Genomic DNA, 13,855 nt, shown 5'->3' on the forward strand with positions numbered 1-13,855 from the left:
AAGTTTAAATAGTCTGAACTAAAATTTCTTTTAAAACTCAAATCAAATAATATTACAAGTGTTAATGATTAAAGGTACCTATTTTTCTGAAGAATTTAGTATTTTGGAGTCTCAAGTAACAGAAGGACCGATGAATGACATAATTTCATACTGACTCTCTGTGGTTTACTAAAGTACAACAGTACGAAAGTCAAACACACATTTCTTAAAACATACATCCATCAAAACACACAAATAGTATAAATAGTACTTTGCAGTTTATTCAGTACCTTATAAATATCTTAAATTAAGCAAGAAAGGAATTATTAGTCCCACTTTCCAAATGAGTAAACTCATGGTCAGAAAGATTAGCTTAAATCTCATAAGATGTAGAGTATGTAAAAGACCCTTTATATTTTTATATCCACAGGTACACATGTGTATGTATATAATGAGGGTTCAGGTAACACCATCCCATTAGGGGTCTTCAAAAATATTACAGTGTAGGATATTTAAAACATTACTGTAAATTGAGGTGTTCAGTTGTCTATTTGAGAAAGTTAATTTTCCTTTATTCAATTAAAAGAAAAAAATATATATATATACCCAAGAGTGATAATAATTCCATGAAACTGGCACTCATACTGATTGCTAATGGCATGTATAACACTTTTGGAAAGAAATCTGGCAGTAACCTCAAGATATAAAAAATATTCATGCCCTTTATTTCTATTTCTGGGAAGCTATCCTAAGAAAATAATTCAGGATATGGAAAAACTATAGATTATTTATAACATCCTAGACACTTGGCATGTGAGATTTAACATTTGAGGTTTTGACACTGGTAGTTTTAACAGCTTGTGAGAGAACCACAGGTTGATCCACAGCATATGTGTAGTTACTATGTGAGGGAGGAAGTCACATAACTAACTATAAGTTAGCTTGACTGCCAGCATCTGCTTCTCACTGTGGCCTGGTTGCTCTCTACTAGTCTTCACATACATAAAAGTAGTTCTTAAGCAAGGGAAAAAAGGAAAAACATCTGTGCAAAAAAATCAGTCTTTTAAATTAAAAGGACCTCCCCCTTCCAAAAAAAAAAAAAAAAAAGGGGGGGGGCAAGCCAATTACTTGGCTAGGGATGAAAGTGAAGAGATTTAAGAAAGGACTAATATTTGTGGGTCGAGCATCAACCTGTCATATTTCTTTTCAATGCCATAAATCTATTGTAGTGAAAAATTTCAAACAGGACTAAACAGAGAAATAGGAAATTCAACAGCAATCTAAGCACTTATTGAATAATAGCAGTGGAATTACAGATGATAATTCATTTTACATTTTCAAAGTATTTTATTAACATTACATTCACAAATGAAAAAGTTAAGATAAAAATGTATTACTAAATAGAAGAGGGAACAGTTCCCAATTTATTTCATGAGGTCAGCATTATCCTGATAGCAAGGACTTTTCAAGAAAACTACCAATCGAAATTTCTCATAAACATGGGCAAAAATTTGTACCCATGAAATCTGCATGACAGATTTAACCAACTGTGGATCAAAAATATTTTCTTTAAAAAACGTGTCTGTACTGAACATGAACAGACTTTGTTTCTCATCATTATTCCTTAAACAATACAGTATGATAACTATTATATAGCATTTACATTGTATTAGGTATTATAAGTAATTTAAAGGTTATTTAAAGTATGCAAGAGGATGTGTGTAGGTTACTTGCAAATAACAGACCATTTTCTATAAGGGACTTAAGCATCTGCAGATATGGGTATTAGTGAGGATTCTGGAACCAATTCTCCAAGGATACTAAGGGAACAACTGAATGTAAACAGCAGAAATCTGCAAAAACAGTATCAGTTGCAAAAGCACATGATGATTTGCCCAAGACTGTTGGGAAAAAAAATGTGAATGCTATAGAACAATTCCTGTTTATCCTAGCTTGGACATTGTTTTAATTAGCATTGTACTAGTATTGTACTACTCTAATGTGTCATATTCCTTTGTCTATTTACAGCATAATTGCGATGGAAGACTATATATTTAATACATATTATATGTTAGTGAAACCTCATGAATTAGAGACTAGGATGTGTTATGGGAGAAAAGACTACTTGAGAATTACATATCTTAAAAAGAAGTATAATGTAATAACCTCAGATCACATGGTAACTGGATTCAAGTTTCTATATTCTGAGAATACAAGAATCAGGCCTATCTAGGAAAGGATTATTTTCATAAATGGGCAGTAATAATTTATAGTTAGTAGATCCTAAGAGTATATTGGCATGAGTTTCTAAAATGCTAGTCCTGAAGTATTAAATATCATGTTAATTTCCCTTCAAAACAGTTCTGGAAAACAAGATTTTAAAATTCATATTTCCACAGAAGAGTTGGCTTCTTTACCTTTGTATCTAAAATGCACTCAAAATCCCCAAATGAAGAAAAACAAAAAAACATTTAGTATCTAATTCTTACCTGGAACCCACTTAATCTCCATTTCCATATCATTTTCTTTGCCTTTCTTTTCTTTTTCTTGAATAACTTGCAAGAGTTGCCTGTATTTAGCAATTTGTTCTTCATCATCCTTCTGACTTTTCTTTGTTTTGCCATCTTCCACACTGATTCCATCATTACCTAACAGAAAAATCAATATAATACACAGAAACAATTCAATTCTAATTCCAGTATTTAGATCTCAGTTATTCCAGCAATTTTCTAAAACAATGTTACCAGATATACTGCAACCACAGAATATTTTTTAAATGAAAAAAAAAATTTATAGTTGTAGATGGATACAATACCTTTATTTTTATTTTTTTATTTTTATGTGGTGCTGAGAATCAAACCCAGTACCTCACACATGCTAGGCAAGAATTCTACCACTGACCTATAAATCCAGCCTGGCAGCCACAGAATACTAAAATCAGACTTCAACTTCTGACAAGCAAATGAATTAAATGAAAGATTTAGGTCTTGTGTATAATAAAACTCAGCTGTAATATAAGTTAACACTGTTATAGTAGTACACACGGGGACTACCCTTCATATTGCTATATTTTAAAATAATTCTCTAGTCAATATGAGAGACTAGAGAATTGGACTTCTCTTCCTTATAAGCTATAAGATAATAAGAATTGTAGGCAAGGGACTTTCTGTCCCTTGACATCCAGTAGATTAAAAAAATGTTCTGATCAAAGGGGTTGAATATTGTTCAAGTAAATTTGGTAGATGAATTTAGCTTCTTGGGCTGAATAAAAGAGATAAAGTTGTTTATAATACAAACCTAAGAATACTAATTTCTTTCCATTTGACTGTAAGCAATCACACTTACTTTAAGGATCTTGTTAATTTAATATACCAATGATAAAAAATAAATTAGGAGATAATTCAATTAATTTCACTATGTGGAAAAACATTCACAATTCCATTTACTAATTTTCATAAAATAATTCTAATACAAAGAAACAGTATAAAATTCATCGGCAACAAATATCAAAGAAAACTAATACATGAAGTTTGTTTGTTCTACATTTCCACTATAATTCTCCAAGTCAAAAACATAAATTAGAACCTTGGGTTTTAATGCAAAACATAGACTTAATGAATTGACTAAATGTCCCGAGTAGAGGAAAATTTAGAAGCAGAATTATGAAATCCCTTCCTTTTACAACCTATGGCTTACTGGTCACCAAAAACGTTTGACATTACTAATCAGATACCTGTGAAACATCAGTGTGAGCATACTCCTTACATCTAAAAAAAAGTGATAAGGAAAAAAATTGAGTAATATATATATATATATATATTTTTTTTTTTTTTCTCTCTCTAAAAGAACAAAAAATGGCAGAGGACATTCTTTCCATCCTATCACACTTTAACAATTTCACTCAAACAGCTGAAGTTCATTTTTTTCCTGTTTGTGCCACAATAATAATGTTGGATGGAATTCTGTCATGTATCCTGTAATTCAATGGATAAAACATCAGGAACACATTAACAAAATGGCAATGTATTTCTTTCTATTAAAAGCTTACTTCTGAAAACATAATTACAAGCAACCTCCTTCCAGGTTGAAATTTTAGTGGTAAGTCTCTATGGCTTACTTTAAATTGATTTTTTCCAGCTCTAAAATGTGGAATAACTCATGTAGGTCTGATTTTTTTCCCCTAATTCAAGGACAATACTTTGTGAAAGTCTTAGTACTATATAAGTAGTTGAAAAAAAAATTTAACAATAAGTTACTCTCATAATAATAATTAGGAGCATCTAGTAACTCAAAAGCACTCAAGTATAGTAATGTAGCTATCAGAGGAAATAAATTACAGACTAAAGTAATTTTACACTCAATTGAAATATTGAAGAAAAAGGCACACTTTTTAAAAATTTAGTAAGTAGTACATTTCAAACAAATACACATTAATCTTTAAAGTTAACCTATGTTACTTCACTATGTGGTGAAACTGGGATTTGAAACCAGCAGAGCTCAAGTTCTTAAGGAGAATGTACTGACAAATTAATCTTTACTTATTCATAATATTATGTGTCCTAATGTTAATCACGTCACTTAAAAATTTAATTCAGTTTTCCCATACCAAAGAAACCTACTTGAAAAACTTCACAAATATACATGGAATATTATCTTTTCCCTGTATTTTAGAGCTAAGAAAAACTATCCAGAATTTTCAGAAAAGTGCTAAATGTCTAAAAGGCATATAAATAAAAAGGAAATGTAGATCAATAAATATCTCCACATTTATCAGGGGAAAGGAATAAAGGCTATTTTAAAAAGCATGGCTCTTCTGTGACACTAAGAAATAAAATGTTAACTCAGTTCTTTAGAATGCCAAAAAAATTAATAAGCAACAGCCACTGAGGACTTAGAAATATGTGCAGTCTTTTGTGCCCAACATAACTTCCATTGCAAATTATACATTTTCGAAGACTATTAAATACTTAAGCAATTATGTGGTTCTATTATATGATGTCTGGACAAATAAACTAGAATGATTAAACATAATTTTTCCATTCCATATATGGAATACTGTCCAAGAGTAGTATTTTATGAAAAACTTTTAAAAAATGAAGCAGTATATTCAGTAGTCTAAAAAAAATAAATAGTAATAGACCAATCACAGGATCTAAGAAAGTCAAGGCTTAATGGCCCTATGTTAAAACTAAAGAAGCATTTGTAGATTTATTTGTCATTAGTCCATAAAAATAATACGTTATGCAAAAGGAAAACCAAAAAGTATACTATAAATTACTAAGCTAAAATATACTCATTTTTGCTACTTTAAAATACTTATATACATGTTTAACATATGTGATGATTGTTCACTTTCTATCGGCACTAAGCCTCTTACTCATGATTTTTCATGGTTGGGAATTCTATTAGACAAAAAGATGAATATGTGATGGTATCAGGCAGACGTTATCAATCAAAAAAATCACATGAAATTATAACCAAGCAATCAAATTTTCAAAGATCTAGTATGGGGGAAAAATTATTTGGAATATTGGTCTTACAAAATGAGTTATTTTAAGCAAATGGCATTTATGATTTAAAAATACACCATTAACCATAATAATCATCAAACGAAAACTCTTACATGAATAAATGAGAATTTCTGTTTCTGTAAGGCAAATACTTTCACTGAAAACATCAAGTTGGATGAAATACTTTTCAAATCTTTTAAAAAGCTTCAGAAATTTAAAAAAGAAATATTTCAAGCAACTGACAAGTTAGTGAAGAATTGCCACGTCAAAATTAAGAAAGGAACACTGGAGAGATGATCCCAAGGTTAAAAAGACACACTTTATTCTGAAAGCATTTCCTACTCCCTGACCCAGAGAAGCTTTAAAACTTGGGAGTAATGTGATCCTACACTGACCAAAGTAAATGAATATTCTCTCTTATGAAAGACATCCTGAAAAAAAGAAAGACATCCTGGTCTCGGACATTAAACCAGCATGCAAAGATACCCAGGCACAAAGAGTAAATGAAGATAAACATCTTATAAAAAAAATAGTAGCCAACCCAAAATATATGAAATATTGAAAATGTCAGAGACTATAAATACATGCTTATTACTTATAGAAATAAAAGAACAAGTTGAAGCTATCAGTGCAGAGCAGTATAAAACTTTAAGTAATGCTGTTGACTTGAAAAATAGGGAAACAAGACTTCCAGAAGTTGAAATATATAGTAAATAAAATTAAGAACTCAACGGATAGATGTATTAGCAGATTCAACACTGCTGAAAAGACAATAATAAATTGTTAAGAAAAATATATCCAAAATACAACAAAAAATACATAAAAAATTTAATAGGGAGGGAAGACATAGTGTAAAGATCTAACACATATTTAATAGTTCCAAAAGGATAGTAGAAAAATCACCTGAAAATGGCTGAGAATTTTCCAATACTGATGAAAGATACCAACCATAGATTCAGAAAACCCTACAAACCCCAAGCTTGATAAACAAAAATCAGTCTACTTTAAGAAACATCATAGTGAAATTGTAGAAAGAAAAAAACTTTAAAAACAGTAGCAAAAAATGAAAACAAACAAATAAAAACCAAAAGCAACTAGACAAACTTCAAAAAGTTTAAAAAGATAGGTGATTTCTAAAAACAATGAAATCAGAAGCTAATAGAATATTATCAATGTGGAAGTGGAAAGGAATGCCAATTTAGAATTCTTTATGAGTGAAAGCAAAATAAAGCTGTTTTAAGACAAACTAAACCTCAACAGTTTGACACCTGCAGACACTACTGGAAATTCAGAAAATGTATTCAAAGCAGAAGGAAAATGATCCCAGACAGAGGTATGAGATTTAGAAAGGAATAAAGAGCAAGGAAAGAGGTGAAATTTAAACAAAGGCAGTATGAGACAGCAATATTACAACCTGTGGTACATAAAAATAAGTAGAATCAACACATGATAACAAGAAAGATGTTTAAAGATTACTGTATTATCTAGGAGGGTAAAATATTGCCTTTATTTATTTATTTGCTTTTTTCAGTACTGGGGTTTGAACCCAGGGGTGCTCTATCACTGAGCTACATCTCAAGTCCTTTTTCTTGTTTTGACACAAGGTTTCACTAAGTCACTGAGGCTGGCCCCAAACTTGCAATCCTACTCAGTTTCCCAAGTTGCTCAGATTATAATTGTGCACCACTGTGCCTGGCTTATTTTTGCCTTCGAACTTCAATAAGTTAAGGATGCAAGTCTTAATTTCTAGGACAATATCAGAAATGGACAGTCTGTTTTCTAAACTTATTGAGAAAAATGTAATGTAAAAAATATCCAATTAATCCAAAAGCTCTTTGTTTAAAAAGAGGGGACTAATACAGAATTTTACAAGTTCATTAAGATTGTGTACTATACAAACTATAGTAAGTCTAAAAAGCCAGGTTTTTTTGTAAGATCAGGGTTTTAAACAAAATGCTTATGGTTAAAGAAATACAGGTTAAAAAAGACACTAAAATTTTCAAACACTATCTAAAGATGTATCTAATATGCTTTGCAGATGGCTTAAGAATTAATTTGAGTCTCCCCTTTAAATTATTGACAAAGAGACATTTTCATGAAAATTACTAAAAGATCAACAAGTACCTTCTATCTCCTCTTCAATCTCATCCTCATCTTCACTGGAGGAAGCTAAATAGGCTTGAAAATCCATGTCCAAAAGTTCTTCCTTTTTAAACTTTCTGTTGAGTGTTGTAATTCTTTCATGATCAGTCTCATCCCAAGTTATCTCCACCTTTCACCAATGAAAAAGAAACAAATGGATATGAAAATGTCAACAACTCATACTTGTTAAAGAATGAGAATTTTGGGACTGGAGTTGTGGCTCAGTGGTGGAGCACTTGACTAGCATGTGTGAGGCACTGGGTTTGATTCTCAGCACCACATATAAATAAATGAATAAAATAAAGGTCTATCAACACCTAAAAAAATATTTTAAAAAAAGAATGAGAGTTTTGTTATCTTGGATGTTTAACAGTTATAAGTTAAACAAGTAAAGATGTGCTAAAACAAATATAGGAATGACATGATTAATAAACAGTGTCTTATCTGTGGCAAGTGAATCATTTTTAATGAACTTGTACCATTCCTCTCCTAGTTCTCTGCTACATGCAGGATACTCCATTATTTGAAGTAAAAATCAATGTTGCATATTAACTTTGATGGAAAAGAAAATAAGAAAATGTACTGGTGGAAAAGTTAATACTATTATGAATCAGTGATAACATGTTTTTCACCAGGAGTTCTAAACATTATAGGAGACCTCAAACTATATGAAATCTGTTGGTGAAGCAACAGTCTCAGTGGAGTTCATTTTCCAAAAAAAGATCAAGAGCCACTGATGAAAAAGGTAGCTACTGGTTGCAAATATAGTAAACCCTCATGACACACAAGTTCATCTATAACATGACTGGTGGGTGACTAGCTCCTCTCCTCTGCTCAGCACCTATTCCCATACAGGGACTTGCAAGAGGTTTTATATCCATCACAGTATGTGTCCCATGTCTTTGTTTTTTTTCTCTCACGCCATTTCCCCATATGAGGACAACAAAATGGCACCGAGTTTTAATTAACGGATCCTTAAAAATCATTGCCACAGTCTTAGACGTTCTAGATTCAGTTAGTCACAAGATTCAGAATTATCCCTACTCTAGTAATTATGTCTGTTGCTGGAACTAAGATAAATGTTAATGATACAGTCAGGACAAAAAAATCCAGACTAGATGGTTAGCTAAGGCCAATACATCAATTTTGAAAATAGTATGACCTTATATTTTACGTAACTGAATTTTTTACATTTCACTTACTACACAATAGTAGGGTTTTGCTATACTCAGTAATTAAATCATTACTATGTAGTGCCCACCATAGCACTGCAGGTGGCAGATACAGTATCTTCTTCTGCTACTAGCCCCTTTTTGGAGAACACAGGAAAGGCAAAGGGAAGCTAGTGTGGCTGCTGCAGAGTATAGCTGTGGGTAGAGGTTTAGGGTAAGGAACAGAAGAAAGAAGTCAGTCAGCTAAGCAACAAATTATTTTAACACACAGAAACAACCTGGTAGTTTCTTATTAAGTGTTAATGTGACAACTAGTAGTCCTACATTATTCTGCTTCTCTTGTTTTTTAAAATTTTCAATTACGCTAGAAGCAGTGGCACCTGCCTGTAATCCGTTACCCTGGAGGCTGGGGCAAAAGGATTCCAAGTTCAAGGCCAGCCTGCACAATGCAGTATGACCCTATCTCAAAATAAAATTTAAAAAGGCTCAGTGGTAGAGTATTTGGCTAGCATGCATGAGGCCCTGGGTTTAACTACCAGTATCAGGGGTGAGGGAGTGGTTTGATGTCAGCAGAAAAATGTGTTCCTGTAGTAAATTTTCACTGGTTTTACTCAATTGTCATTTGAGGAAATCTATTACTTTTTTCCCTCTATTCCCTAGGATATTAATAGCTAACATATTATTTATTAAAGAATTTAGTTGTTTGAGGGGGAGTATTTTTGGGTGCTGCTAGGGATCAAATCCAAGGCCTTGAGCATGCTAGGTAAGTGCTCTACCACTTAGCTATATTCCAGCCTCAAAGAAACTATTTGACTAAGAATGTGGGAAAGACAGAAGAGAAGAAATATTAGCTTAGAGGTATAACAAGAATCTGAAAACAAGTTCAAATAGATGTAGTAGATAATATAAGTATACTTATGTCTCATATTTACTTGTACTTGTGCATTAAAATGTTGAGAACTTTCCATTTTTCAAGATGCTCTAAATAAATAATACACAAATCTCTTCTTAAGGCAACAGAGTTTAGCTATGTGTTTTAAAAGCTAAGAAATACCGTTGATGTTCCCATTGCAGCAGATGTGAAATATTTTGGTTTATATGCTGTTAAATCCACTTCTGAGGCTACATCCTTAGGCTCATCATCAAAAGTAATATCATCTGGTATAAACCTAAGAAGCAAAAGTAAATAAATAAATTTATTTAAACATATGCTTCAGTGATAAGCAGCATTCAGATTCTACTAATTAGTTGTAGTTTATATATACAAACAGTATTAAGATTTCTATAGAACACTCATGGAGACAAACAAATGTTAGAAATAACCTAGGCACAAAATTTCTAAAATTCAAAAGTGAGAGAATGCTTATGCAGATAGAAACCTTACATTAGGAGTCAGTTACTATAATAAGGAAATAAATAAACAAATAAATAATGAAATATAGATAAATAAAAAATAATAAAATAAGGAAAAGTTTAAGGTTGATTCAAGACCAAAAACCTTAATAATATTATACTACAATTTTATTTCACAAATAAGCAGCTTTTATAGGTAAATTCGCCAGTGTAATTTGACAATTTTTAGGCTTAGGCTAGAGAATGGGGGAAAAAAATACAGAGCTAAGTAATCTATTATATTTAGGTTTCACAATTTATATAGGTGACTGTTTACACACACCTAGAAAAATGATGAACTATGCATTTTATCAAAAATTATGTTGGGGGGTAAATGGATAATTAAGATTTATTTGGTTTATATAAAGTGTACCTTGAGAAAGGTACACTTTAGCACAGCAACACCATTCATTCACTGAACTAGCATTTATAGCAGCTCTGTCCAACAGAACATTTCTGTGAAGACAGCAATGATCTGTATCTGCTCTGTTCAAAATGTGGCCCTTAATTACTTAAAATCTGTCTAGTGTGCCTTAAAATTTTTATTTTAATTAAACAAATTAAAATAACCAGATTTGACTAGGGGCTACTACATTGGACAGTGCAGATCTAGAGATAATAGTCTATTAGCAAACTCCTTTGCTCCCACTTCAATGCTTTTTTCGAGTTACTTCATCTGGTCCCTAGCTCTAAGAGTAGCAAAGAAATATCACTGCATAAATACGTCACCTTAAAACAGACATCCAATGTGTTTAAAAGTACATAAATGTGGGAATAATTTGTACATAATAGGTTAGCATTATCTTGTTCATCTGCTTCTTAGGAGTGAGATTCTATATGACAGTGCAACTAAAAGTAAATAATTCTTTTGGAATATTAACAACAGAAAGTACCACCAGTTCAAATATTTTACTTCTTATAATCATGTTGTGCTGTAAGATTTAGTTGGTAAGACACACACTAGATTACCTTAGATCTATGAAAGAACAGCTACTTTCAAATTCCAGGCCATCACAATCCTCATAAATTTTACTTGCTGTTTCAGGAGAATCACAGTCTACTACTGCATAATAGTACTTCAGTCGTTTGAACTGATAATCTCTCAGTTTTTCTCTAGAGGTCCTAAAAGGGAAAAAACTCATTAAACTTACTTATATTGAAACACAGAAATCTATCTCCCTTTAAAAAAAAAAGCTGTTTTAAGAACAATATATTACAAGCTAGCCTTCACTCAAGCCATCTCTCCTTTATAACTTCTCCTTTATGAACATTAAATATTTAAGCTCAATTTATTATTCTGACAAGAAACAGATTTTGATATTTGAACTGGAATTTATTATCTAGAAAAGGTGTGTAAATTACATACATTTTTCAACAATCTTAATTTTATTTCTAAAATAGATATTTTGTTTCTTTTGCTACAACCACACATATAACCTTTTCAAGTAAAACTACTGGACCAAATCACCACATTATAAAATATGCTTGGAAAGCATTAGCTCTATTACAAAGAAATTCCTGATTTTGCAAAATGTTTGCTCCAGATTCATCTGTCATCAAGTCTAAATGGCTGTAAGTTTAATTTCACTTAACTATAACATATTCTTTAAAGGTTTCATCTGCTTCTCTTGTCATCAATCTATTTAATCACCATTTTTATTAAGTGTACATAGAGCTCCACCTAGTGACTTTAAAGCTATCTTTAATTTTATACGGAACAGTGATAACCTTTTGAAACTTTTTAATTCTTCATTTAATCCTCAAGTAAGAAAACTTAAATAATTTGAAGATAAATAGTTTCAGTACCACTAATATGGAACGTAACATCTCAGAAAAAAAGCAAAACTTACTAATTCAAAACCATGAGGGTGGGGGAAACTTTAACTCAGTTTAATCATGAAATGTTTTTCAAGAATTGCAATATTTCTAAAGAATATATAAATATATGCACAAAATGCTGTCTGAATAGTGTGCCACTTCTTTTTTTCTTTTTTTTTTTTTCGGTACTGGGGATTGAACCCAGGGCCTTGTGCTTGAGAGGCAAACACTGTACCAACTGAGCTATATCCCCAGCCCAGTGTGCCACTTCTGACAGACTATAATCTGTTTTGCAAAACCTGTTTGAACCATAAATGGTGCAAGTGTAAACTTTAGTCCTATTAAGGTAACCAGAATTTTGAAATAGTGACATGAATTTGAGACTTATGTTCTATTGTGACTCAATACCAGTCTTTTTCAGGGGCATCTTCAGGAATACTTAATAACTCTACTGGTCCTTGAACTTGTTCTTCCTTCATTCTTTCTTTTCCAAATTCTGAAGGATATATCTAAACACAAAAAATAAGATGGATGTAATTTATACATTCCTTCCCATACAATATGCAGATCTGTCAAGGTCAGGAACTCTCAGAGTCACAACTTTACTCAATGAAAACAGCAATTCACTTTCAAACTCACTTTAGGAAGTTAAAGCAGCCCAAGGAATTTCCTTTAAATAAATCACCTTGGCTAAAGAGTAACAGACAAGGGGCTTGAACAAAAATTAAAAGTATCTCTTCCACACACCACCTAGGGCAAGGTGACTCTGGGATCCAAAGGAAAATTTAAGAATGGCAAAATAAGATTCTAAGCTCAAGGAACTCTGAATGAAACACACAAGAAAATGGACTGGCTTAAATAGTTTAAATAAAATATATAATAATTAAAGAAAGACATAAAATTTAACTAACAAAATCAACTTTATAATATCCAACTTACCTATCAGTCATACTGTTTATTCAATGCTTTCTTTTAAAAAACTTCTTCAAATACTGAAGAACAAAACTGCTGAGAATCTTACAATATAAGTTAGATATAATTTTAGTATAAGAAAAAGGATTCACTCTCACTGGGATTTAGTATTTTTTTAATCTTGGCTGCTTTCAGAGTCAAGAAATACATTAATTTACATTGTTTAATACTGCTGAGCTTAATAAACATTTGTTACCTAATGTTTTTTAAGTTGTCTGAAATACACAATTTATCAACAACATAATTTGAATTTTTCTTACTACTTTGAGTTTTATACAACAGGTTGATATAGAACTCTTACATATGTAGTCACATCTGCTAAATACTTTTTCTTTTCTAGGTCTAGAAATTCCTATTTACCCACCTCCTGGAACCCAAGAATTCACAAAGTACAATCCTTTTTTCTCTTGTTTCTGTGGTTTAATTTTTAATTTTTTTCCATTTGCTTGATGCTGGAGTTTAGCTTGGGTTACTATAAGGTGAAGATCTGAACTAAGTGTTCTATCCAATGCCTCGTCCATTCGTTCCAACGACATGTATTCAAATGTTATTTTGATCTAAATTATCATATGAACTTTCTATTCTGTTATATGGATTTTTCTCACTTTCTTCCAAATTTGTGAATTCTCAGCATAAAATACTTAGATATTAATACTGTTGGGTTTTTGGTATTGGCATGATTTTTCAAAAGTTTGTTAGCCACTCTTACTCATTTATCTTTTGGATGACTACTGGCATCCTTTTCTTAACTTGCCCTTGAACTGAGATTTTGATTGAAACTACAATAGAAGTGACATTTAAAAATATTTAAATAAGAGCTGGGTGTGGAGGTATACACACCTATAATTTCAGCAACTCTGGAGGCTGAGG

The 13,855-nt window shown here is 31.6% G+C and overlaps 1 protein-coding gene across 3 annotated transcripts in view; it reads right to left on the reverse strand.

Moving 5' to 3' along the window:
• Positions 1–13,855, reverse strand: part of Esf1 (ESF1 nucleolar pre-rRNA processing protein homolog) — a 91,219-nt gene that overhangs the window by 68,168 nt on the left and 9,196 nt on the right. For all 3 annotated transcript variants that reach the window (XM_047538616.1, XM_047538614.1, XM_047538615.1), the window contains exons 5-9: positions 12,422–12,522; positions 11,165–11,317; positions 9,858–9,972; positions 7,614–7,761; positions 2,469–2,627 (exon numbers count right to left, since the gene is read on the reverse strand). In XM_047538616.1, coding sequence (XP_047394572.1) covers positions 2,469–2,627; positions 7,614–7,761; positions 9,858–9,972; positions 11,165–11,317; positions 12,422–12,522 — 676 coding nt within the window. The remainder of the gene's footprint in view (positions 1–2,468; positions 2,628–7,613; positions 7,762–9,857; positions 9,973–11,164; positions 11,318–12,421; positions 12,523–13,855) is intronic.

Source organism: Sciurus carolinensis, chromosome 2, assembly GCF_902686445.1.
Source record: "Sciurus carolinensis chromosome 2, mSciCar1.2, whole genome shotgun sequence".
Classification (NCBI taxonomy): domain Eukaryota; kingdom Metazoa; phylum Chordata; class Mammalia; order Rodentia; family Sciuridae; genus Sciurus; species Sciurus carolinensis.